The following is a 26,813-nucleotide window of genomic DNA, read 5'->3' as shown; positions in this document are numbered from 1 at the left end:
CTCTTTAGGGGGCTGCCAAAACTATTAAAGATAAACACATCTTTAAACCTAAGTGACAGTACCAAAGTGCTCAAATGTTTTTAGCACTTGAAAAAAGCCCATCTCAATGGGAATCTGGCCTTCTTACTTCTATTCTGACAGATATGTTGGTCGGTGTGGCTCCCACTGCATTCACCTGAAGAAGGGTTGTGAGTTTGGGAAGCCAGCAGGACTCCTCAGGCCTCTGACATGCCAGTGAACTTCAGAGGTGGGATTGTTTCACCAATTTTGCCCACTCAAGAGCAGGGCAGTCCGACCTCCAGGCTCTGCCAGTTCCCAGGTGTGTAACCGTGAGCAAGAAGACAGTAACCTCGCAGACAGTAACCGCTCTTCCACAGGGTGGTTGAGAAGGAAATGAGCTAATGGGTACTTGGCACAATACTTGGAACATAAAGCCCTTGGCAGAATAGTTGTTTCCATCATTTATTATTACCGTTAGTGAAATGAATAGCCTCTACTGAGGTTCCTGAGAGGAACCTTAAGAGGTTTTGGCATAGGCCCCTAATCCTTCTGTTTGCTTTGAGAAATTAGTAGTAGGTGTCAGATTTCAGCCTGCCTTCCACACAGGCATTAAATGCCCAAACACACCTTCCCACCTGCCTGGCTGTTCCCTCCCTCCAGCATCGGCTTAAAACTGACCAACAGGCCTGGCCCATTCTTGTGTTCCGTTCCCTAGCCTTTGGTTGCAAACTGCCAGAGTTATGCCACTTGGACTCCTTTCCGAAGGTTCTGCAGAAGCCAGCTAGTGTGACCAACATTCTGTCTCAGTGGCTTGTCTGGGTTTAGCCCCCAAGACCTTGAATTTGGACGGCACCCAGCACAGCACCTCACCCATCACATGGGTTCAGCAAATGCCAGCCCTTCTCACTGTCATCTTAGTGTTCCTTCCTTGTCTTTATGCACACTGGCTTCTCGTTTGGGTTTTACTTCTCATTTCTGGCATTCACTCCTGAAAAATCTTATCATCTGGCCTCCCAAAGTAGTGTGCCAAGGCTTCCCCGTGACCTCACCGCAGCCTCACACCTGGCCCGGAGCGGCATGCCTCTTCATACAGGTGTGCCACAGGTGAGATCATTACACGTGGGCATCACTCAACCTGCATCTCAAATGAAGCCACGTCAGAAGATTCCAGGGGCGAGGAAAACAGCCACATTCCAGGAAAGGCATTTTCATTTTATTTAAAAATTATTTACAATTTATTGAGCCTTCATAAATGCTTTATTTTAAAATCTTTTTTTAAACCATTTTTTTTTAACCTGAAGAAAATCTCTGTGGGGTGGGGGTGTATAGGGAGGGGAGTGGTGACAGGCTCCATAGGGATTTTGCAAAGGGATGGGTGTAATGCAACAGCAGTGGCTTGAGTCTGGTGGCCTCAGGGGTGATGAAGACCAGCCAGGCAGGCACCCCCGGGGCCAGTGGTCAGCTGGCAGGAAGCCTGCATGATGGTAGTTCTTGCTCAAAACTCACCATTTATTGGTTTGGGTCTAGGTACCCAACGCTGAGGGCTGACACTTCGCCTATTCCTACCAGGCAAGAGCAGGTGTTGGGACTGGATGGCTGTGAAGTTATCTACGAGAAGTCATGCACTGCTGAGCCTCAGGCCAGGCCAGGCAAGGGGTGTGGTGAAGTCAATAATCATTGCTGGAAAAGGCGTCTCTAGCTCCAAAGTCTTTACTTCCACATGCTGTGGCCCTCCTGTCTGCAACACCTGCTCTGGGTTATTGGGAAGAGGGGACAAAGTTATGTGGGGGTGTTGGTTGTGCAATACTCTAGGGTGTGCCAAGAATTTCTGAGGACTTCCACTTCTTGGTGGGTGCCACCCTTCCCCATCAATTGATGGACACTTGAGAAGACCACTTATAATTAAAAACCTGTCTCGAACTGCCCAGTTTCCACTTCACTCTGCATTATAGAAACCCTGGGCTGAAAGTTCCACTATTTAAAATAGTGTTTTTTTGTTTGTTTGTTTTGTTTTTTGTTTTTAACTCTTTGTAGGTCTGAGACCTTTGAGAACCTTATGAAAGCTTTAACGCTCTGGAAAAAACATACAAGAATAAATACATTAAATACTAACAGTTTTAGGGGTTTCATAGACCCTCTGAAGTCCAACTATGGACCGCCTGGGGTGATGGACCCCAAGTTAAGAACCCCTGAGTTAACGGTTCCTGTGGGTAAGCATTTTCTTCTGAGATGCAGATAACCCAGAGGAATGCTCGGTCTCCCTCCTCCCTGTGAATGATTGAATGGGTGCGGGGAGGTGGGAGTGAGGGTTTTGGAGGAAGGGGAGGGGCGCTGGATGGTATACCACGGGGAAAGGTTTGGGAATGGTTTGGAGATTTAGCAGACAGCACTCAATGAGTTCAATGAGTACCTGACTGAGAGCATCTAAAGGGTAGGAGATAGATTGGAAAGGGAGATACGTATTCTGAAAACAAACTTCACTTACTTCCAAGTTTTCCCTAAGGCTGCCTTTGGTGCTTTTCTTTTCTCTTTCTTTCTTTTTTTTTTTTTTTTTTTTTTTGGGAGACAGAGTCTCGCTCTGTTGCCCAAGATGAAGTGCAGTGGTGTCATCTCAGCTCACTGCAACCTCTGCCTCCCAGGTTCAAGTGATTCTCCTGCCTCAACCTCCCAAGTAGCTGGGACTACATGCCCAGTAGAGATGGGGTTTCACCATGTTGGCCAGGCTGGTCTCAAACTCCTGACTTCAAGTGATCTACTTGCCTCGGCCTTCCAAAGTGTTGTGATCACAGGCCTGAGCCACCGCGCCCAGCTTTGTGGTTGCATTTGAGAACTGTTTTATTCTTGGAAGCAGGTATGTGCGGTCACTCTGCCATCTGGTGGTTATGCTTGGAATTGCACCTGCCCCAACTTCAGGAGAAAAACCAGAGATCTAGTAAGTTCTTGGAATAAAGTACACTCAGCTGGTCTGCTAGGGTGTAGTAAGGGGTGGGAGAGGGACAAATGCATGAAAAAGAAGAATGATTCTTCAACATTCCTGTGTAACTCTCACTGAAGTCCCATGAGAGTATGTATCTTTCTTGGCTGACCTGGGCACTCTTTGGCTTGTCATGGCTAAACTTGCTTTCAGCACTTACAGTTTTTCCATGTAAGTTTTGTTTGTTTTTTGCTTTGATTCACACTTAAGACCTGAAGTTCCATCTCTGGCTCCCAACGGGGTCTCTCTGCATCCTGTTCCTTCTCTTCCAGGGCAGAATTATTGATCTATTGAAGACTGCTGATTGGGAGCCAAAACAGATGTGTCCCTGGTAAAAACAGTGACTTGAGGTTCCATCTCACATTCTTTCCATTCCAGCTGAGACATATTTCCCCAGGCTTCTGGAACCCTCATCTAACAGGAAACCAGTCACTAACAGTTTTCTGTGCTGTAATGTCAATCACATGCCAACATGGCTGAGTCCCACTTCTTTAAAGCTCTGGGGGGAATTCTTGGTCCATCCCCTGAACTAATCTTCAGACTTCCTACTGCAGCCTCCCATGTGCCTGTCTGCCAGTGGCACCTTCTGAGCCAAGCTATGCATGAAATATATTAGAAAGTTAACATTTTGTTCTGGAGGAAAGAATGGCGAGTTCCAAGATGATAGGTCTCCTGTGGCATCAGGGGATCCCCAAGAACAAAGAAGAACATTAGGGGTCCTAGAGTGGCATTATCAGCTTGCAGTCAGACATCTCTTCTCCAGTCCCAGACTATGCTGTAGAAAAGACCATTTCTAGCATGTTCCATTAGCGGCACCTGCTTCTGTTATGGCCATGTCAAAGTTGTGAGTCAAACTGGAGGTAATGAGGGAAAATCTGCCAAACTGACAGCTAGGGAGGAAGAGATGGAAGGGAAGGCAGAATGTTCTGTCACCTGTGGGAGGCCTTGGGGGAAGCAGATGATGGGAGGGTGGGTTCTCCCCCAAAGCTCTGGAATTTCACACACCCAATGAATGCTGGCTTCGCCCTGTCATGTGATCAGAGGCGTTAAATTGGAGTTGTCCTCAGAGCTTCTCTCTCCTTCTGGTGACCTCTTCCTTTTTCGGCCACCTGAAAAAAAACAGGTTGCAAGTATCAGCCTGTAACACTGGAGGAATATTCATAATTGCTTGGCAGTCTGAGTTATTTTCAAAACAGAAGCAGAAATGGAGACAAAGCCCTTGACAGCTTGGCTAGAACTAACCTGCATTGTATGCTGGTGCCGATATTGGCATATTTACATCTTGAAAGATTAGGACGTACTTTTCACATAAGATGCCATCTCTGAAAAGTCACAAACCCAGGCTAGTGCCTGGAATTGAGATTTCCTGGAGGGGACTGAGTAAAGCCCATGTAACACCTCAGGCCCATGCCTCCTGTGCCCCTTGGGGGCCAGTCCCTCTGACTGCCAGACACCCTCAGAGAGGACCAATCTCATAGGCCTTGATGTCCCATGAATCAGGGTTGATGGCTGTAGCTGGGAGCTATTTCCAGGGACCTGCATTCTCTAGCTCTGAAGCAACCTCCTTTCTGCAGTGGGGCAGGTGGTCATAATTACATAGTTGTCCTCAAGGATGAGAGAGCAATCTGTTCCCAGGTCTGTTTTTAGGAAGGCATATCTTCACCTTGTTCTCTCCACCATTGACTTCCGTGTGTGGAGGATATTGCTCTCTTTCTATTGAGTCTCCTGGACACTAATTCTTTAAAGAACCAGACAGTAAATATTAGAGGCCCGTGGGCCATATGGTCTCTGTCACAATTACTTGTCTCTGACATTGTTGCCATAGATAGCAAATGGATCTGTCTGTGATCCAGTAAGTCCTTACTTACAAAAACCAGTAAAGGAGGGAGGTCAGAATTGACCTGTGGGCATGGTGTGCAGTCTCCTGTCCTAGAGGAAAACAACTGAATGGGACAGATCCCAAAACTATCAAGGGTGCAGTGCTGGCCCAATCCCTTTTGCAGATTTCCACAATTGTACTTCATTAGGGTTTCTAAGAGGAGTCCATGGCTCCTCCCTCAGGAGGAAGATGCTAACATGTTTTTCCTACTAACCATCAGCAGGGTGGCTTTCATCTGGGTGAAGAACTAGCTACTCACTCAAGGTTCTCAGCAGCTTCTTGCCCACGTTTTCCTCAAAATCGCTACTGCAGGGGCTGGTCTCTGTATCCAGGTTGATGTTACAACATTCGCTATCTGATGCTGAGAAAGGAAAGAAGAGAGAACTCAAGTTGTCTCAACCTACACATTCAGGCATCAAGACAGAGTGATTCTGAGTGACATCCCTCAGCAGGTGAAGTTTAAGACGTGAGCCAAAGCGAGGGTGGTATAATAAGGCAGGGATGCCCAGGAAAGTGCTAGGTGTCATTAGTTAGCAAGAGGCATTTTAGTGCCACAAGAGGAACAAAAAGATGGAGAACAGGAGCAGGAATCCAACGATCCATGCAAAGTCAGAAATCATTCCCTCTCCTCAAACACTGTTTGGCAAGAGAGAGGGGTTAGAGAACAACGTGTTCTCCATCCAGTCTATTTGCCAGACTAAAAGCACACGTGAGGACAGGTGGAGTTCTCCTTGGTCTATTTGCATAAACCCTGGAAAGCCACAGGGTTCAACAACAATGTCCCTGTCTTCTCCCGCAGGACTCAATGGGAGTTCAAAGAATTACAGAACCTGAGAGCCTAGAAGGGGGCCAAGGCTTACCACCAATGCAAATAAAAACCTAAACAGAAGGCAGAGTGGTGTGCTGGAAACTGCACTGCACTGAAGCCATGAGGCTGAGCCTGCTAATGATGCAGTTTTTGGACTTGAGCAAGTTGTTTCCCCTCTCTAGGCCTCCAGGGTCCTCATGTGTCGCAGGACGAGGGTGGACTAGATGATCTCCAAGACTACTCCATCACCTTCGTTCTTACTTGTTTGTTACATTTTCTTGCTGTGTGCTTTAGCTACTAGATTTGGTGTTGAGGGCAGAAAAAGAACATCAGTTCTAAATTCAGGTTCTGGAACAGTGACCATGTATGTCTCAGATTTTGTGGGTCAGCCACAAGTTCAAGCATATTGTCTTGTTGACTTTAAATTATTATTATTATTATTATTATTTTTAGACGGAGTCCGCTCTGTCGCCCAGGCTGGAGTGCAGTGGCGCCATCTCGGCTCACTGCAACCTCCACTTCCCAGGTTCAAGTGATTCTCCTGCCTCAGCCTCCTGAGTAGTTGGGATTACAGGCGCCCGCCACCATGCCCGGCTAATTTTTGTGCTTTTAGTAGAGACGGGGTTTCACCATGTTGGTCAGCCTGGTCTCGAACCCCTGACCTTAGGTGATCTGCCTGCCTGGGCCTCCCAAAGTGTGGGATTACAGGCACGAGCCACTGTGCCAGGCCACCTTTAAAAATCTTTGAGCACTTTTTCAGGTTGTTGCTCTGGACTTGAGGAGTCTTATACTATGGATTGGAGTAGGTCTGGCAGGTTGGGCAGGGGAACTACTGGCTTGGGTGCAGGCTTAGGGGGCTACTGAAAGCTTGGGGAAGTACATCTTAGTGAGGCAAACACAGAAGCTTCTCAGGACTGCTGGGACCCTGGGTGCTCAGAGCAACACCACTGTCAAGGCAGCAGTGTTCAGCGTCTTGGAGGTGATATGATCCGAGACCTCAGGAAAAGTCTATAGACTACACCTTTGGTCAAAGCCACAGCTAGTTAGAATGTTTCCTAATCAGTTTCCTAATCTGTGAGGTAGGCCTAATAATAGCTACGTAACATGTATAAAGCATGGTACTGAACACTGTGATATGCCTTTTATGTACATTATCTCATTTATGCTCAAAGCTACTTTATAAGATAGCTGTCATAATTTATACCTATTAACATAAGGATACTTATCTATTCAGACAAAAAAAACCTGAGTCTTAGGTTTAATAACTTGCCTAAAATTGCATAACTCATAAATGAAGGAGCCAGGGTCTGAATCCAGGCAGAAACCCAACTCCTAATACTGCCCTACACAGTTTTCCTGGGAGAATGAATCAGACAGGGCCTGATGCATGGTAGTTGCTCAGTAAATGTTTCCTTTCCCTGGCTGTGTAAGGAGGTTGGAGGTTTAACGCAGGGGCTGTGGTCCCAGAGCTCCCCTCAGCCAGCTTTCCCTGGGCCATCCCAGTACCCAAAGGCGATGATCCCCCTTGTTCCGCTAGGCCCAGTCGGCCTCCCTGACCTGCTGTCGTGGCAACGGCTGCCGGAGACAGTGTGAGCTGCTGTGTGCTGTGCTCCTCGAAGTCAGTCATTTCTTCCTGGGTGAAGGCCAGCTCCTCCATCCTCAGGTACACTACCTCGCCGGGGCTTCTCAGCCCATCTGAGCGGCTGCCTGGGGAGGACAGCGCGTGCATCACCTCTCTGCTTTGGAGAAGACCCAGGGCTCAGGTGGTGTGAGCCCTGGGCAGGGCTAGAAGAGGAAGGCAGGGTCGTCCTCACCCCACACCAGCCCGGCCTGCCCGTCTGCCCAGCTGACTTACACGGCAGGCTGTTCCTGTTGTTCAGGAGCGTGATGGCGGGGTCATCCTTAGGGGTCTGGGGTGTGCCCCGGGTTGTGGGGGCCTTGGTGGAGTCCCCATCTGTGAAGGCCTCCATGTCAGGGGACTGAGGTGAGCTGTCCATGTGGCAGGCAGTGAGTGCGTTCTGATACTGCTGCCGTGTGATCTGGAAGGAAGAGGACAGGAGCTTAGGAGCAACTAGGCAGAGCCCTCCTGGATGCAGCCAGCCTTCCCAGGTTCAGGGGCAGCCTCGCTGGGGTGCTTGGAACCCTCGGCCTCTGAGGCCTGAGATCCACCAACGGGGGCCTTACCCACGCTGTAGCAGTCCAGCAGGGACAGTGAGGGGCCCTTTGCTGGTCTGCCACCAGGTCCCACTGTTCCTTTTTATTGGCACCTGGAAGAACCAAACCTTCTGAGACGCTGGAGAGGATGGAGGGCATCTTCAGAGAGCAGGGTAGTTGTCCATGGAGAAGTTTAAAACACACATTTATACTATTGCCAAAGGCCCAAAGGGTCAGTCGGGGGTGACTTGGTGAGAATAAGGTAGGACTCCAGCAGCGAAGTCCTACCTTATGCCCCAGGTCTCAGTGTTGGGAAGCTGGAGGCTAAGGCCTGAGAGAACACAGGCATTTCTGATTTGGACTAAGCCCATCCCTGGATGTAGGGTCATTCTCCTATGTTGGCAGGGACCACAGCAGGGAGGTCTCCCAGCTGTCTCCTCAAATCAAAGGAGTCAGACTTGTGATTTTCCTGATGTGTCAAACGTCAGCCACAAGTGAAGGCATCTGGAGGGTCAGGCTGCAGCCAGACCAGACAGAAGTCTCCATGATTCCAGGCAGGAAAAATATAGATCAAATGTCTCTTCTAAAAGGCAGGAAGGTGTCTCGGTCATCCTTGTTCTCTGGGTATACAACACAGACGGGCACTGTGAATCCTTGCTAGCAGTGAAAACAGACTAGGTAGTGTGCCACCCTGTACAGGGATGTGAAACTGCTCGTCAGTGGCTGGCACTGGGGGAAGAATGGAAATGGTATGTGGCATAATATCCTTCCCAATCATACCATCTCCTAAAGCGTTTTCATCCCCCCTTCACTGCATTAGCGCTAGAGAACGAACAAATTCTGCTCATTTTGCCTTCTCTTTCCTTCGGGGCAGAATTGGTATCACATGTTGAAACAGAAAGATTTCTGCTGGCAGTAGGAGAGGGGATGGTTAGGGCTTACACACTGTGACAGAGAGTAGGCTTGAAGTTGTTTTTGTATCTGGTAAGGTCTCAACAGTGGCTCCTTGTCAACTACTCACAAGACCCATTATTTTACTGGACACGATCAATCCTTTCTTCAACAAACTTCAGGATATTTTGCAAGAGAACCAAGCAAATTCTAAGCACAACTAATCTAATCACAAAACACCAGTTAAGAATGCATGCCTTTTTGCAGAGCATATGGGACACACACAGAGATTCCAGGCTTCTAATCATACTTCTGCCCATTTGGGTGGGCAAATAGAGTTTTCTATTGATGGTTTAAGTCAGTGATTCTCAAACCTCAGCATCAGAATTATCTGAAGGACTTGTTAAAACAAGATTGTTGGGTTTAACTCTGAGTTTCTCATTTGCTAGGTCTGGGGTGGAGACTGAGAATTTGCATTTTTAGCAAGTTCCTGTGTTCCTGGTGCTGCTAGTCTGGAGATCACACTTTGAGAACTGCTGACTTAAGACCTAGTTAAAATCAGATACAGGTACTACTCAGGTTTTGGTTTTTTTCTCTGAAGGATTTTAAAGGACAAAGCAGCAAAGTGTTAACAACTGGCTTTGATATTTTTTAGGTCAAAATGGTATGTTCTTTGCTCTATGGCGTGGAACCACAGGTCTCCACTTAGCATTTATCCAAAGTCTTCAATCGATTCAATGTGCTTGTTGAGAACACCCGACTTTTGCCACTCCCTCTGTTGGGAAGTGAGAAGTCAGGTTCCAAAATTTCCCCCAAAGATGAGGAAATTTGGCTCTAACACCAAAGGACGGGAAAATTCCCTAAATGACACTCGGTAAGCCCAGTAAAGCAGTTGATCTTACTCTATTTGGGTTCTTTAGTTATTTAGATTTGGCTTCTACTTTAGTCAAAGGACAAATGTCCCTTCACCTAAGAAATATGGCAGGAAACATACTGCCAAGAACTAAAGTTCAAGTCCCAATTTTGCCACTTTCAAGCTGGGAGACCTTGGCCAAATATATATACATTTTTAATCAGCCAATGGGCAAATGAATACACTGGCCACATTGTCAACCTCTCTGATCTTATAAAAGAGGCCCAGAGATAATGAGATAACATGAGTGAATCTGTTATACAAAACTGTTAGGAATGGTTGTTTAAAACATGCCCACATGCATGTCTCACCATTTGACTTTATAACGGGCATACATTTCAAAGACAACTGTCAAGCTTAGCATCTCATTAAGTCTAAATTGCCCATGGCACACAGGGTGGAGGTGGGGCAAGGAGCAGTGTCCCCTCTGTCCCCAGAGTCAGTGTGACTGGAGATGCTGTGAAAGCAAGACTAGGTCTTGGAAAAATAAATCCTTAATCAAGAAAATAAAGCAAAAGGGAAAGTAGGGGAAGGAAGGCAATTCCAAGTATGGACAGTGGAGAAGGGGGACAGAAGGAAAGGGACAGTGAGTGGAGAAAGGAGAGGAGGAAGAGAGAAGGAAGGGGCTGTTTCAGTAGGCTTTGAAATGGATTTGCTGGCTCAGGGCTCCTCTGAGTTGGTAGACTGGCTGCATCCCCCAAGCTGGAAGTCTCTTGGGAATGACTGTTGTTGCAAAATGCTCTATATTATTCAACTAATTTATTTTTGGAAAAGTTCTGCCCAGATTTTATCTTCAGTGAGTTGTACCAGTCTTTTTAAAAAAACATTTTTTTGAGATAGAGTCTTGCTCTGTCATGCCCAGGCTAGAGTGCAGTGGTGCAACTTCTGCCTCCCAGATTCAAGCAATTCTCCTGTTTCAGCCTCCTGAGTAGATGGGACTATAGGTGCACACCACGACGCTCAGCTTATTTTTTTGTATTTTTAGTAGATACGGGGTTTCACCATATTGGTCAGGCTGATTTTGAACTCCCGACCTCAGGTGACATCACCCTCCTTGGCCTCCCAAAGTGCTGGGATTACAGGTGTGAGCCACGGTGTTTTTAAAAAACAATGATAGGCCCCTCTTGTTACCCGGAATCAAGGATCCAGGAACTCTAACCCTCTCTTTAAGCATCGTCAGGGAGAAAAGGATGGGAAGAAAGTAGTTTTGGTAACAATACTGAGTGAATGGGACACAATTCCTTGTAAGGTACTGAGTTCCTCATCATTGGAGGCATTCACACAGATGTTAAACCACCACTTGTGAGTGATGCTAAAGAGAAGATTCAGACAGCCAGAGCCAGGGTCTGCCATTAGTGGGAAGAAGCACAGCAGTGTACGGCAGTGAGAGTGGGGAGGGGCAGGGACTGGAGAGAGTCTGCACTGTTGGTGGGTGTTTATATAAAAGGAAAGGCACCACCCAATGGCTAAATCATCCATGTGACTCACGGCCTTAACAGCCTTGCTTTCACACAGCTCCGTTTTTAAAAAAATTTTTTTAAAAATCATGAACTCCTGCCATGTCAATGTGTTGCCTTAAAAGAAATAGTTGACAAAGTGCCAGTGTATCCAGGGAAGCAACTCTGCTCTGCTTCTTCCAGAGGCATTTCTAGGTTCGGGTATCACTTCTTGTCAGTTCCTTCCCCTTGTTCAACAACTTACGACAACTTCTTTTAATCTACTATAATACTGCTGAAGAGAAATATAACGGGAGTCCCACGGGTAATTCAAAGTTCTCTAGTGGTCATATTTTACAAAGTAAAAACAGGTAAAGTTAATTTTAATAACATATTTCATTTAACCCAATATATCCAAAATAATTTCCCATCATCATGTGATTAGTATAAAGTGATTAGTGAGGAATTTTACATTCTTTTTTGTACTGGTCTTGAAATACAATGTGTATTTTGCACTTATAGCACATCAGTTTGAAAGAGTCACACTTCATGTGTTCAACAGCCACATGTACTAAATGGCTGTATTTATCCATGGCTACTGGCTACTGTACTGGATGCTGAAGGTTTAGTGGACCGCCTGAACGGCTGTGCCCAGTTTCCACGACCTGGCCTCGCAGGGCCAGCAGCACTCCCTCTACTCACCAGGACAGAACCACTGGTCCTGCCCAGCTCCTCTCTCTACCCAGTCCCTTGAATGCACCCTGTCTACTTGCCTTCCATACGTGTTTAAGGGTGTCCCTTTGCATGGCATTGCCTTAACTCTCCTCTTGTTCTTTCCAAATTCCTAAAGTACATTCTCCAGTCAATTAATGCTTAAAAAATTCCAGATAGTGGCTCACGCCTGTAATCCCAGCACTTTGGGAGGCCGAGGCAGGTGGATCACGATGTCAGAAGTTCGAGATCAGCCTGACCAACATGGTGAAACCCTGTCTCTACTAAAAATACAAAAATTAGCCAGGCATGGTGGCGCATGCCTGTAATCCTGACTACTCAGGAGGCTGAGGCAGGAGAATCACTTGAAACCAGGAGGCAGAGGTTGCAGTGAGCCAAGATTGTGCCACTGCACTCCAGCCTGGGGGACAGAGAGAGAGACTCCGTCAAAAAAAAAAGAAAAAAAAAATTCACATAATTTTGTAATGAATTAGATAGTACCCTGCATTGGTCACTATTATTTAACTTACCTTAAGCTTCCTCTCTCTAACTAGGTCTTAATCTACTTATAAGGCAGAGGATATATTTTTATTAGATTTATATTTCTGTAGTATAGCTCATGGCACCCAGAACCATTGTTAATGCTTAACAAATACTTATTGATTCTGATTGAGGGAATCAAGCCACTTTTCAACAGACGCCATGTTTTTGTTTCCTCTTCATTGCAGTAGATATAACCATTTATTAGCAACAGCTTTAGTTCAAATTGTCTTCTCTTATAGAGTGGCCAGTTTAGAATCCAAGCACCCACTAAGCTACAAAGGAAGCGGAGGTCTGTTTAGTGTGAAACTAGCAAAAAGCAAGGGTGCCTTTCTGGACATTTTGACTTAGCAGCCAAGGTGTCCAGAAGTTAACCTTTAGGCTAATGTGATGTCTCCTGTCATTTTATTTTAGAGACAGGGTCTCGCTCTCTTGTGCAGGCTGGAGTGCAGTGGCATGATCACAGCTCACTGTAACCTTAAACTCCTGGGTTTAATCAATCTTCCTGCCTCAGCCTCCCAAGTGGCTGGGACTGCAAGTGCATGCCACCATGCCTGGCTAATTTAAAAATTTATTTTTGTTGAGATGGGGTCTCACTTTGTTGCCCAGGCTGGTCTCACACTCCTGGCCTCAAGTGATTCTCCTGTCTCAGCCTCCCAAAGTGGTGGGATTACAGGTGTGAGCCACTGCACCTGGCCTCCTGTCATGGTATGATGTTCTGTTTTCACTTTCAAGTGGTGTATTCCTCCCTGGAGACACAATGCTGCAATCTAGGGATTTGGCCACCAGATGGTGATGAGGAATCTTGGTCAAGGTTATGCAGTCCAGACTGTAAGACATCTGCCAAGTATTCTTAGCTTAATGATGACATAGAACACATTTCAAAAAACCTTCATAAGAATTCTTTGGTACCTTCATAACTTATTAACTACTATTAATCATGGCTTTGTTTAACACCTTTCCCAGATAACTATGAGATGCACCTTTCTATCCCATTTTGTAGCTTATCTTGAAGTTCAATTACTCCTGGACTTAATTCTGGACCTTCAGTCTGCTGGATATAAAAAGCTCTTGCAAAACCTTCCAGCAGCCAACCACAGGGGCTTCGACCTGTGAAAACACTTATATTGCAGTCTTCTCTTTAGCTTCCCCGCAAACCGTCATGTTAAAAAACACAGTAACAACAAAAGGAAACAGGGGGAGAGACGGGTGAGGGAGGTAGATAAATGAGCAGCCTAAATAACATCCCTAACACAGTCTAATCAATCAGGAGGAGGTAATTTTCAATGTTAATCTAAGGTAGAATTTTACATTAAAAAAAAGAAAAGAGAAAATCAAAACAAAAAAGACACTTGTGTTAAAACAAGAGTTTGAACTCACAGAATTCCTTTTTGGAGAACTACCCATTTTAATCAAAGTTTTTTTTTGAGACGGAGTTTCGCTCTTGTTGCCCAGGTTGGAGTGCAATGGCGCCGATCTTGGCTCACGGCAACCTCTGCCTCCTGGGTTCAAGCAATTATCCTGCCTCAGCCTCCCAAGTGGCTGCGATTACAGGTGCCTGCCACCATGCCTGGGTAATTTTTGTATTTTTAGTAGAGATGGGGTTTCGTCATGTTGACCAGGCTGGTCTTGAACTCCTGACCTCAAGTGATCTCCCTGCCTCAGCCTCCCAAAGTGCTGGGATTACAGGTGTGAGCCACTGTGCCTGGCCTAAAGAGGTTTTTGAATAACACTTTTTTTTTTTTTTTTTTTTTTTAAAGACAGAATCTCACTCTTCTCACTCAGATGGAGTACAATGGTGTCACCTTGGCTCACTACAACTTCCGTGTCCTGGGTTGAAGCGATTCTCCTGCCTCAGTCTCCTGAACAGCTGAGATTACAGATGTCCACCACCACGCCTGGCTATTTTTTCTTGTAGTTTTAGTAGAGACGGGGTTTCACCATGTTGGCCAGGCTGGTCTGAAACTCCTGACCTCAGGTGATCTGCCTACCTCAGCTTCCCAAAGTGCTGGGATTACAGGTGTGAGCCACTACGCCCAGTTGAATAACACTTAATTGGTTTCCACTTTCCTCTCAACTTCTCTACTTTTGAAATTTAGTCTTCTTAATTTCAAAATATCCAGATGGAAAGAAAGACCAAGTTCTGTGCTGCTCAGCTGCACTGATCACAGCAAAGTCTTCTGTTTGGACAAAAAGGACAGACACACCCAAGAACTGACCTGGGATTTGGGGTTCTCAACACTGCCACTATCTCACATTAGGAAACAGACTTTTATGTTCCTTGTGATTTGCAGAATGTTCCTTTTCCTTACGTTCTAGGGTTGGAGATATGAGATCATTGGCAAGTTTTTTTTGTTTTTTGTTTTTTTTTTGAGACAGAGTCTCCCTCTGTCACCCAGGCTGGAGTGTAGTGGCGCCATCTCGGCTCACTGCCACCTCCGCCTCCCAGGTTCAAGTGATTCTCCTGCTTCAGCCTCCCGAGTAGCTGGGATTACAGACACCTGCCACCACGCCTGGCTAATTTTTGTATTTTTAGTAGAGATGGGGTTTTGCCACGTTGGCCAGGCTGGTCACGAACTCCTGACATCAGGTGATCCACCCACCTCGGCCTCCCAAAGTGCTGGGATTACAGGCGTGAGCCACCATGCCCAGCCCATTGGCAAGTTTTAAGAAAATCCTTACCAACTTAATGCTAGGTAATCATCTTAGCACATTCCCCTGAGGAGCTGCCAAATCCATCTCCTGAAAGTACTGTCCAAACTGTAAAGCCTAATGATGTTTTGCCCATTGAACATGACTCTTCAAAATCTCCTTCACTTTTCTACTCCGAGCAGCAAACTGAATCTTCATACTGATTTTCTCAACTTCTGATATGAATGGTTATGGACTGAATGTTTGTGTCCCCTCAATATTCATATGTTGAAACCCTAACCCCAATGTGGTGGTATTAGCAGGTGGGGCCTTTGGGAGGTGATTAGGATATATGGGTGAATTCCTCATGAATGGGATTAGTGCCCTTATAAGAAGAGAGCTTGTCGGCACTTTAGGAGGCTGAGGCGGGAGTATCACTTGAGGCCAGGAGTTTAAGACCAGCCTGGTCAACATGGTGAGACCCTGTCTCAATTTAAAAAAAAAAAAAAAAAAAAAAAAAAAAAAAAAAAGGAGAGAGTTTACTTCCCTTCTTTGCTCTCCACCATGAGAGAATACAATGAGAGGTAATCTGAAAACTAGGTAGTGAGGCTTCATCAGATGCTGAATCTGTTGGCACCTTGGACTTCCCAGCTTCCAGAATGGTGAGAAATAAATATCTGTTTAAGCCACAAAGTTCATGGTAATTTGTTACAGTGGCCAAAACTGACTAATGTAAATGAAAAGAGAAACAAACATAAAAATTCTGACTGAGTGCCATGGCTCATGCCTGTAATCACATCGCTTTGGGAGGCTGAGGTGGGAGGATTGCTGGAGGCCAAGAGTTTGGGACCAGTCTGGGAAACGTAGTGAGAGCCCTGTCTCTACAAAAATAAATAAAGAAATAAATAAAATAAAAATCCCACCATGCTTAAAATAGAATCCAAATTCCTTACTATGGCCTAAAGATCCCAGGTGTCCACCTCTGATGCTATATTCTCATGGAGCCTCTGCCTTTGCCCACCATGGGCCGGCACTCAGACCTTTAAACTACCAAACTCCTTCCAGCCTTTGTTGTTTCTATCTTGAACATTCTCCCCCTCCCCTTTCAAGTCTCAGCAAAATTGTCCTTCCTCAGCCTATCTGATAACCATTTCAAGAGCAGTCTCCTTGCCTTCTCTGCCCAATCACTGATCCCAATGACCTCTTTATTCCCTTCACAGCCCTTATTACTACCTGAAATTACTTAGGTTATGTATGTGGTTGTCGTCTTTCTCCCCCATTAGCCTGTAAGCTCCCGAAAGGCAGCAGCTTGCTGTCTTCACCACAGTATCTCAACAGTGCCAAGAACACAGCAGGCCTCCATTAAATATTTGTTGAATCACATACTCATATTATGATTTTCCATTTCCTTCCTCACAGATCACATGTCCAACACGACAACCAACCAGACTTAACACACTAGAGCTCTTCTTTTCCCACTTTTTTCCCTACCTCCCCTTCTGGGGAAGGTCTGCATTAGCAATGAGAAAGTTTCAGGGCTGGAAGCTATGAGAAGCAGAATCGTGGGCTATGATTTTCTAAGGTTTAACCTCCTTGTCACATTAGACTTAAGTGTCCACAGTCATACGCACCCATGAGCATTGCCCCGTCAGCTCGTAAAGGCACTTCCCTGGGTTCCTTTAGCTCCGATGTCCTATCACTCACTCTAAAGTCCACTGACTTTAGGGCTTGGATTCTGGAGGCGGAAAGACCCAACTTTGAAGCTTGGCTGTGCCATTTACTAGCCATGTGACCTTATACTCCTCACACCTCAACTCTTCATCTAGAAAATGGGAATGACAGCAACACCTACCTCATAGGGTGGCTGTGAGATTAAATGGATAATTCAGACAAAGGACTCAGCAAAGTGCCTTGCACAGTTTACTGCAAAAAATAGTTATTGTCTCACCCCATCCCCCAGGTTCTATCCCTCCCTCTGGAAACATTCCATGGTTACTTTTCAAAGTTACTTTTATAGGCTGTTATCAGTTTTAACTCAGGGCTATCCACAAAGTCCTGAAACACAGAAAACCAGCCAGCACACACCCCTCTCCAAATAATCAAGGCATGTATTCTGGAAAGAAGGACCTTCTTCCACCCTAGTGATTTTAGTGCACCTCTCATGACCCAGCCTGCAACTGGTACAACAGCTACCAAGTGAACTCACTGGGTGTTTTGTTGGCCTGGGATAAATGGGGCTCTAGCTAGATCTCAGGCCAAAGTTTGTAATGGTTTGCAGAATACTAGGAAACAGGCCAGGCGCAGTGGCTCACGCCTGTAATCCCAGCACTTTGGGAGGCCGAGGTGGGCGGATCATGAAGTCAAGAGATAGAGACCAACCTGGCCAACATGGTGAAACCCTGTCTCTACTAAAAATACAAAAATTAGCTGGGCATGGTGGCGGGTGCCTGTATTCCCAGCTACTTGGGAGGCTGAGGCAGGAGAATCGCTTAAACCACAGAGGGGGAGGCTGCAGTGAGCTGAGATCATGTCACTGCACTCCAGCCTGGGCGACAGAGCAAGATTCTGTCAAAACAAAACAAAACAAAAAAACCCAAACCAAAACAACAACAAAAAACACCTATGGAAACAAGAGAAAAGGGGAAAATGTTAAAGGCTCTTGTGTGATGCCAATCCCAGTGAGGGGTATGAAGAAACAGCTCCCCTCCTCTTTAATTATGAGGCCATGAGCCTTGCTACCTCTCTCCTGGGCAATTGCACATGGTTCTCTTCAAATAGCTTAGTAATTTTCAAGCAGTCCTACTAGTGATTACAAAAGATTTTCAGTTAACACACAGGTCAAGTTGTGTTTTAGACTTTAAGGTATAAAAATATATTATCATATGTAAAAGTATAGCATGGTTCCTTCTTTTTAACCAACAGACAGGCAGATGTATAGCATGATTTCTTCTATACATCACTTGGTTTATTCATCACCTGCAAACTTATCTTAGAAAAATCTTATCTTAGAAAAACCAATGAATAAAATCAAACTGATGCCAATGGTAGGGGATCCAAAGGAAATGATTCTGGCAGCAACTTGTGTCAGACAAGCTAACCTATTGCTTTGTGCCTCATTTCCCCACATGATAAAAGGGGACCAGGAGATGTCAAAAGAGTGACAAATAATGAACAGTCCTAAAGCTGACTGAAAACAGCCTTTATACAGCCAGTAGCAGTTACCACCCAGCAGTGTATTGGAACACAGAGGAAGTCTTCTTGTCCCAGTCACCCAGCCAATGCTGCCCACTGGGAGGGAGAGGATAACCTTCCTGGGAGAGTTACCTTCACAAACTGCACATCGCTGAGGATGTGGACTGAGTAGTCGGGCGTGTAGAGGTTGTTGTTGCTGCTGTACAACTGGGTGTTGCTGCCCCCAAAGTCACTGCGCTCTCGGTTTGGAGACTCAGAGCGATTCAACCCACTGCAGCGAGAAGGGGACCGGTTTACTGCAGATGGTGAGAGATGGAGAAAAGACAAGGAGGGATGGGTGGGGAGGAAGAAGTGGAAGGGAGGGAGGGAGACAGGGAAGGAGGGGGAGACAGATGTTGTTTACTGAGGTCCCATACAACTTTCAGGCAATGGTAACACTGGGTGGTGGTGACGGGGCTCACCCTTCCTATCAGAGCCAGGGAAGTTGCTGAGCTGCTTTGTTGATGTTTATTCCTTTGAGGAACAAATACCTAAGACAAACTCATGGCTCCTTCCACTCGGGCTGCTCCCCACAACCTCTCCCAGTGAGGAGCTGGAGCATCTGTTTCCCCCAGACGGGGGACGGGTGGTTCACATCTTCCTTGGTTCTTGTCTTCAGATTAGGTGCACAAGGACCCTGCACGAGATGATGTCGGTACTATAAGCGTGGCTTGCTACCCTAGCCCATGAGCCCCTCTACCATGGTGAGGTATTTTACATCAACTCCAATCACAAAACTTATTTTAGAAAGGCCAAGGCCTTGGGTTTGCCCTCAAAACCATCCGTCACAGCACAGGCAACCAATCCTCATGTGGCCTTACATTATAGTGGGAAGAACTCAGGCCTGCTCCCACATTGGCAGGGCCTGGGACAAATGGAAGCCCACAAACCACAAGGATAAATATTTTTAAGTTAGAAGTTACATTAATAAATGGTAAAAATAGGCTTATCCTCTTCCTTGACAAATGATCATAGCAACCATGCCAGAAAACAGAGCCGTGGGTGGATAGCCAGCCCTGCCCCGAGGCTTCTGGACCCCTGGTCCCCTAGGACTCTTTGGGTGGGGATTCCAGGATTCTGGATATCTGAAATGTGGTTTAGAAGGGAGGACACAGGCTTTGGCTCAGCACCTCCCTTTGGCCCTGAGAACTCCTTGCCCCATGTAGATGGGCTGGACTGAGAAGGGCCGAGGTGTGGGTCTAGGGCTGGGCTCCCTCTTGCACAGGCCTGAGGGGGGCACTGGGATCATCTGCAGGCCTTCTGTCAAAGATCTCCTGAATGCTTTAGCCAGGTTCTTTCCACATTGTTAAGAAACGCTTCTTGGAAAAGTTCGATTAAGACCATGTCACTTGGTTTTATGTGAGCTGCCCTCTCCAGGAACAACAGAAAAGAGGATACCAAAGGTGACTCCAACATCATCTCAACCATGGAACCACCCCAAGTGGTAGACTGCAAATCTCCCCCAATCCTTCTGCTTCTTCTAAAAAAGGGGATGAGGAGGCTGTCAGCTTCTCTTAACACAGATTTAGCTCAGGGGGCTCAAATGAAGAATCAGATTATTTATAGATTCTGCTCTTTCAGGGTAGGACCTTGGGAATTTAATCCTATCTCTTGAGATAAAGCAAAATATTTGATTAGCATCTATTTGGAATGAGTCATGGAAAGTTGATGATCTATTTAGCTGCCAAGCTGTTGCCTGGCAAACCATGCAGCAGAAAGAGTAAAACGATAGGTTGAATCATTTTCTCATTAGAACCATAATCATCACTGCCTTGATCTGATTAGAGAATTAAGGAGTCCACTTCCAGTCTTCCCCTTCTCAGTAAGTGTCATCCACTTACATGCAGTTCCTGAAACCAGAAACCCTGGGATTGTCCTTGACTCCTGCCGCTCGCTCAGCCCCCCATGGAGCCTCGCTATCCATCTGACATAATGAGCCCATCGGTCCTATCTCTGTCTCCACTCAAATCCCAGCTACCTCAGCCTCACCTGGACCACAGTCTCCCCACTTACTATCTTATAATCTGTTTTCACCTCAGCTGCCAGAATCGCATTTTTAAAACACAAATCAGCTTCCTATTGTGTCTGAATAAAATCCAAATTCCTTGCCATGACCTGTTCCCTGCTTTCCTATCTGATCTTATCTTGGGGCCTCCTTTCCCCTCTCTTGCTTTGCTTTAGCCACTGGCCTCCTTGGGTGTCCTTAACCATGCAGGCTTTGCCCACCTCAATGAATGCCCATTTCCCCTCCCCACCCCACATCCTCCCCCCTCAGCTAATGGCTGTCTGCTCCTCAGTCATTAGCTCTCAGCTGAAGCACCACCTTCTCTGAAGACCTTGTCTGGTCATCGTAGGAAGATTCCTCCTGTTCTACTCTATCATGATCCCCTGTCCATCCTTTCAAAGCACTTTCACAAGCATTAATTACATATTAGTAACTACTTGTTACATCTACTTAATTCAACTTTTAATTCCACGAGGGCAGAGACGTTGTCTTCTCTGGTTATCCTCATTGTACACCCAGCACCTAGCACCGTGCCTGGCCTAGAGAAGGTACTCAAGGAAAATGTGTAGAATAAGTGAATCAGCACGTCAGGGTCCCACAGGGCAATACAATGACTCTTATAGTTTATGATCTAAATTTGTTGTAAAAAAAGGTTTCAGAGATCTTAAATCATCACAAAACTAAAGTCATTAAAGCTCTTAAATCATCAAACTAAAGCTCTTAAAGTCACCAAAGCTCTTAAATCATCAGAAACCTAAAGTCATTCTGGGGAAGCTGACTTCCCCAAGAAGCGAGGGTGGGGAGCAGGACCCTTCAGAAATGTGGCTGGATAGAGTAAAATAGTGTGCAACTAGAATCAAAGGGCACCAAGAAGCCTCAGGCCTTGGCCCAGTAACTTGAGGAAGAGGCCACATGGAGCAGAAAGACTGTTTGTTTAATAAGGGCATGTGAAACAGGGGGCCCTGAAGTCAGATGCCTAGGGCCCTACCCATCCACTGTGTGATGAGGGACCAGACCCTTCTCCAGCGCGACTAAGAACTGACAGGGACAGGGACAGCGATGGTGCTGTAGAGAACAACATGCAGCACCAAGGTGATTGTAAAAAGCAGTAGTGTTGGACAGAAAAAGGTACATTTCACTTCCGGGCCTGATCCCTTGAAAACAAACTGACAAACTCTTAAAAATAGAACTACCATTCAAGCCAGCAATCCCATGGCTGGGTGTCTACCCAAAGGAAAAGAAATTATGTAAAAAAGATACCTGTACATGTATGTTTATTGCAACACTATTCACAATAGCAAAGATACAGAATCAACCCAAGTGTCCATCAATGGATGACTGGATAAAGAAATGTGATTTTGCACATATATGTGTGTGTGTGTATTTCTGTGTGTGTGTGTGTACACACAATGAAATATTATTCAGCCATAAAAAGAACAAAATCATGTCTTTTGCAGCAACATGGATGGAAATAGAGGCCATTATCTTAAGTGAAATAACTTGGAAAGTCAAAGGCTGCATTATTTCTCTTGTAAGTGGGAGCTAAATAATATGTACAAGTGGACACAGAGAAATAATAGACATTGAAGACCCAGAAGGGCAGGAGAGGGTGAGGGATAGAAATTACTTAATGAGTACAATGTATACTATTGGGGTGATGGCCACACTAAAAGCTCAGACTTCACCACTATGCAATATATCTGTGTAACAAAAATGCACTTGTATCCCCTAAATCTATTTAAAAAAAAAAAAAAAAAAGAACAAATTGATGAGTTCTGACTTGGCCAGACCCATCTGTGGCTGTTTTAGGTTGGCGGCTGGATAAGTCTGCGTTCTTTCCTCCAGGCTAGTTGCTGCAGAAGAGTGGGGCAGAGAGTCCTGCCCAAGAGTAGCTTCTTCGGCCCCAGTGCAGCATCTGGAAAACCATACCTTGACCTGGTGGGTTTTGACCTCAACTCAGTTTGGACATAACCAAGGGAAGAAAGTGTGAGCAGGGCTTATGGCTTCAGCTGCCCAGAGAATCACCACCATTTCTCAATAATCCTCCACTTTGCCTGGCCAGACATGGGCTTCACACACCCTACACCAGTTGTTCCACATCCTCATTTCTTATGTCACAGTTCAAGATATGTTCAGGGAGGACAGCAGGGAAAGAGCCCTATTTTATCTACTAAACTCCTTCCATCTGTGGAAGCTTCTCCTGTTGGAGACAGAGGCAACAACTACATCCCAGTTCCCTCCAAAGCTCTCATCGTTTCACTGTCACCCAGTGTGGGTGACACCCACAGGGACTCACATGTCAAACACAAGCTACATCACTGTTATGCTGGGAGGAGGAAAAACACGTCTTTTTTTTTTTTTTTTTTAAAGTAAAAACAATGCTATTGAAAGTTTATTTATAAAATCATAAAGGATTCCCAACACCAAACGATACAACTGTCTTACAAAGATTGAGTCTATAAAAGCAATTTTTAAAAGAAAAAGGAACCTCTACTCCATGAGAAAGTCCCAGCTCCTCTGGGTATTGTGCGAGATCAATGTTTTCATGTCCTGGAGTCTGACATTCCTCAATAGGTGGGATGCTGATGACTTGGCATTTTGGTAATTGTGCACATACACTCAGAAGTTTCTGAGCAAGGGACATGGAAATGCTTTTAATAAAAAGCAGAAGAAATCAGTAACAGACGAGTGTCCTAGCAGCATGGCAAACTAGTTCAAGTTGTGTAATTCCCCTTGGCATATCCTAAAAGCACAGAGGCACAGTTTGGGGGAGTGAAGCAAGGAGGAAAATCCTAAGTATAGTGCAAGGAGGTCTGGAAGGAGACAGATCAAACAGTGATACGTAACACCGACCACGGGACCTGTCAACAGGTGGCAGGCTAAGCCACCAACCCATCCCTTGCCCACTCTTGCTCTTGCATCAGACCCTCAGGTTGGCTCAGGTGTAACTGGGTGATGAGGAGCAGGGTTTTTTGCTCTATGAAATTGTGACAAACCTCATTCCTGTAGCCTTTAAGTGGTCAGTCTGTAAGATATATCTGTCCTGGGTTGGCTACTTGGATTGCTGAGGTTTGGGTGGAGAAGGCACCAGGGTAAAATCGGGGGCAGGGTGGCAAAGGGTATGGAAGAGGAATTCACACCGTAGTTGGGGCTGGATGGAATCTCATCTCCTTCTGCAGTCATAGTCAGGGGCCCTGAAAATCTGGACGCAGCAGCTCTGGGACTCTTGCTTCATTTGTGACACCTGTATCCAGGGAGCCTTCACAACCCTATCCTGGAAGCAGACCCCAAGATACAGAAGTAGAATGCTAAGCTCCCATTTTCCTTATGGGGATTTGAGGAAAAAGGAGGGTTCAGGGGTTGCCTGCCTACATCTTTTGTAGCATCAGTGAGGGATGAGGGGGAATGGCCTACTTTGGTCTGACTGTGATTGTGCCATGGGCCATCTCTGTTCTCCAAAATGGATAAGGAAGCTTAATTACATAGACCTGTAAGAGTACAAACTAGAATTATTAAAATTCGTTATACTGGAGCAACATTTAGCATCAGACAACCAAACACCAAAGCCAGCTGTCTGTCAAAACTACAGTATGAACTCTGAGCCCAAGTTAGGATCCCAGATGAACTCACTCACTTTACACGGAGCTTTAACAGTTCCCAAATGCTCATCACACAAGAGCCAACCCGAAGGATTATTTCCACTTATCACATTTTGCAAAGTAGAAATATTATTTTTAGAGATTCCCTGTATATTTGAGGAGAAACTGTCATTATTGATCTCAGTGCACATTATGAATGGATAACTGAGCCCTGAAAACGAACCCTTGGTTCCAAAGTCTCTGTCTCTGTGCTTTTGTGGATTTGAAAGGACTGTCATGGGGAATTCAAAATTATCTCCACCACCAGGAGAAGAAAGAAGGAGCGAATCTGGGGAAAGGGAATGATAAGTGCAGTGAGGCTGTGTACTTTCAGGGGAAACCCCTGATCAGAAGTTTCATTTTTAAATGAAAGCACCTGCCAAGTTGGTTAACCACACCACACCCTGGAGGTAATCTGCAAACCACTGTGCTCTTATTTCAAACTAAGGCTCAAATAGAAAGAGACTCCCCATGGATAATGATGGCAATATTTGGTGCAGAGACCTCTGGCCTCAATCTAGTGTGAGCACCAGATTTGTTATTAGCACTGCTTTCAAAATGCAAATAAATCACAGCCCTCTAGAGGGCACAAAATGTCTATATTCAGAGGTAAAGCAAGGTCTCAGGCAGTAGGTGGAGAGCACGATCTAAGACTTAGATTCCAGTCCTTGTCCCTCTACATACCTACTACACATACAACACTGACTGACTTTCTCAGAGCCTGTTTTTTTGTCTGTTGTTTTTCAATGACAATTCCTGCCTATCTCCCAAAGTGATTGTGGGGAGTCAAATAAGACAATGACAGTTCTTTTTTAGACCTAAAGACGCTACTGGTTTCTAGGATTTATTTTTTCCCCCATATAAGATAGGGTTGAGATTTAGCATATATGTAAACTAATGTATCTGGATCAGAAATCAATATTTCCACTCAGCACATTTTGCAAAGTAAAAAGTTTTTTTAGGTACTTTGGCATATTCTAGGAGAAAATGGCATCATTGTTGATCTCTATGCACATTATGAATGGACAGTCGAGCACTGAATAAGAACCCCTGGTTCCAAAGTCTCTGTGCTTACAGGGCCAGAAGTTACCTGGAACTTCTTTTTACAAAATCCCAGACCTCTGAGGCTACTTCTTTTAATGATATGGAACAAAAGCAAGAATGACAGAGGAAATATCACAGAATAGGTCCTGTGGATGTCACCTGATCACTGGGAAGGCACAGTGATTAGCTCTAGATAGAGACCAGACATAAGGTGGAGAGGAATAAGCCAAAGGAGAAGCTAGGCACTCCCTACCTCTGGTTTTCTCCCACTGTACTGACCATTGCTCCACCCTGCACAGTTAAACCAAGGATGGGAATAAGCTTACCTCTTTATGAGTAGGGTTTGCATTGTGTTGACACTAATCTCTTGTTGTGTTGAATACCCACAGTCATGGAAAAGGGGGGAAAGTTGAAAATATTCTCAGGGGCACGTGACAGCACCCAGAGTTGGATCAGAAGTCTCAGCACTTCCTGGAGGTTCTGCACAGCAGGAAGGTATCACTTTCATCTCTGACATTGGGTTATCATGAACTTTATCATAATCAATACAGATGAACTAGAATTAACCTTCCTTTAACTGGGAAGTTACAATTAACTAGGTCATCTGGTTATCTGAAGGTTAATTAAAAAGGAAAACGCATCCTCGCTTTGATCTTTTGGGCTGAAAGTCTTTTAAAATGTGCATCTCCCCTTTCCTCTGAACCTTCACAGCACACTGTTGGCATCACCAAGATTCACTGCATGTGAAGGAACTTGAAGGTCCATCATGTGGTCATTTCTAATTTTGCTGGCATGTAGGAGTAGATCATTTAGCTGGCGAGGGCACCAGATTGGTATCTCACATTGACTGTCCAATCCTGTAGTCATCATTAAGGCATGAGCTCTCACAAGGCAAGAAAAACTATTTCTTAATGGAAAATCACCATCGAAAGAGAGAGAGAGAAAATGTCAGTGAAATTTGAGAAGGTGGTTAACTTATCTTGTATAGATCAACATGAGGACCAGATGGTTTTTGATGAAAAAATTTGATTTTGGGAAAAAACAGAAGTCAACACAAATACTACTGAGGTTGCAAATTGGAGAACATAGCCTTTTTTAAATGTCGAGGATCTACTATACAGACAGAGAAACATAAGCAATTTCTCGATGACTGAGGATGTGGTGGGGTCTTAGTAGCATTACCCCAGCAATGGGATAAGGGATACAGATTTAGAGGGTAGAGGAAATGGAACTGTGTGCTAACTGCAGGGCAATTTAACAAATACATTCCTGGTTTAGTCATTACTTGCTCTATGAGCCCAAGAGAACAACCTCTAGAGATGAAAACAAACAGTTGATCATTCAGATTTGTTGCATTCTACTCAGTCATTCAATTATTATCTAGCTCTATAAGGAATTGTTACCGATTAAAAAGAAACCCAGTGACTATTTCACTTATTAACAAAAGAGGTTAAACCTAATGAAAAGTTGTTTTGAAAGTTTTACATATAGCATCCTTTGTATGAGCAGAGCTAGTGAGAATATGATGATCACACAGTAACATTATTAGGAAGATTAGGACATGGAAGGAAAGAAAGGTAGAAAGAAAATAGGTAGAAATAAAGCATAGTATTCCACTATTCCCATTTCATTCATGCTGTCCTCCTCATCCCTCCATTCTGTAGTCAAACAAATGAGGAAAAACTCACACTATCCCTCACTCCCACCATTTTTCCATGTGCGTACATAGATACATTCCTGGGAGGTAAGCTCACAAATGACAGCACTGAACCAGCAATGCCTGGGTGGTATGTGCAAATGAGTGCTGTTTGTGCAAAGTGCTATGCCTTAGTCACAAGAGTGCCTGTTGGAGAGATTAGTTCTCAGGCAGGAAAGTGACAGAGGCCAAAGGCTTCTTGCAAACCCCTCTGGATCTACGGAGACCCAAGACACCCATGCATGTTTACCTGGGGAGCCTG

General features: G+C 45.3%; 1 protein-coding gene across 1 annotated transcript in view; it reads right to left on the bottom strand.

Annotated features, from left to right (window-relative positions):
- Positions 1 to 1,196: 1,196 nt before the first annotated feature.
- Positions 1,197 to 26,813, bottom strand: part of CNNM1 (cyclin and CBS domain divalent metal cation transport mediator 1) — a 67,104-nt gene continuing 41,487 nt past the window's right edge. The window contains exons 7-11 of the mRNA XM_073019246.1: positions 18,262 to 18,425; positions 7,517 to 7,700; positions 7,219 to 7,368; positions 5,113 to 5,214; positions 1,197 to 4,083 (exon numbers count right to left, since the gene is read on the bottom strand). Coding sequence (XP_072875347.1) covers positions 4,004 to 4,083; positions 5,113 to 5,214; positions 7,219 to 7,368; positions 7,517 to 7,700; positions 18,262 to 18,425 — 680 coding nt within the window. The 3' untranslated portion in view covers positions 1,197 to 4,003. The remainder of the gene's footprint in view (positions 4,084 to 5,112; positions 5,215 to 7,218; positions 7,369 to 7,516; positions 7,701 to 18,261; positions 18,426 to 26,813) is intronic.

The sequence above is a fragment of the Chlorocebus sabaeus genome, chromosome 9 (assembly GCF_047675955.1).
Source record: "Chlorocebus sabaeus isolate Y175 chromosome 9, mChlSab1.0.hap1, whole genome shotgun sequence".
Taxonomy (NCBI): Eukaryota; Metazoa; Chordata; class Mammalia; order Primates; family Cercopithecidae; genus Chlorocebus; species Chlorocebus sabaeus.
The sequence above is the reverse complement of the archived record's forward strand: the minus strand, read 5'-3'. Positions and strand labels throughout refer to the sequence as shown.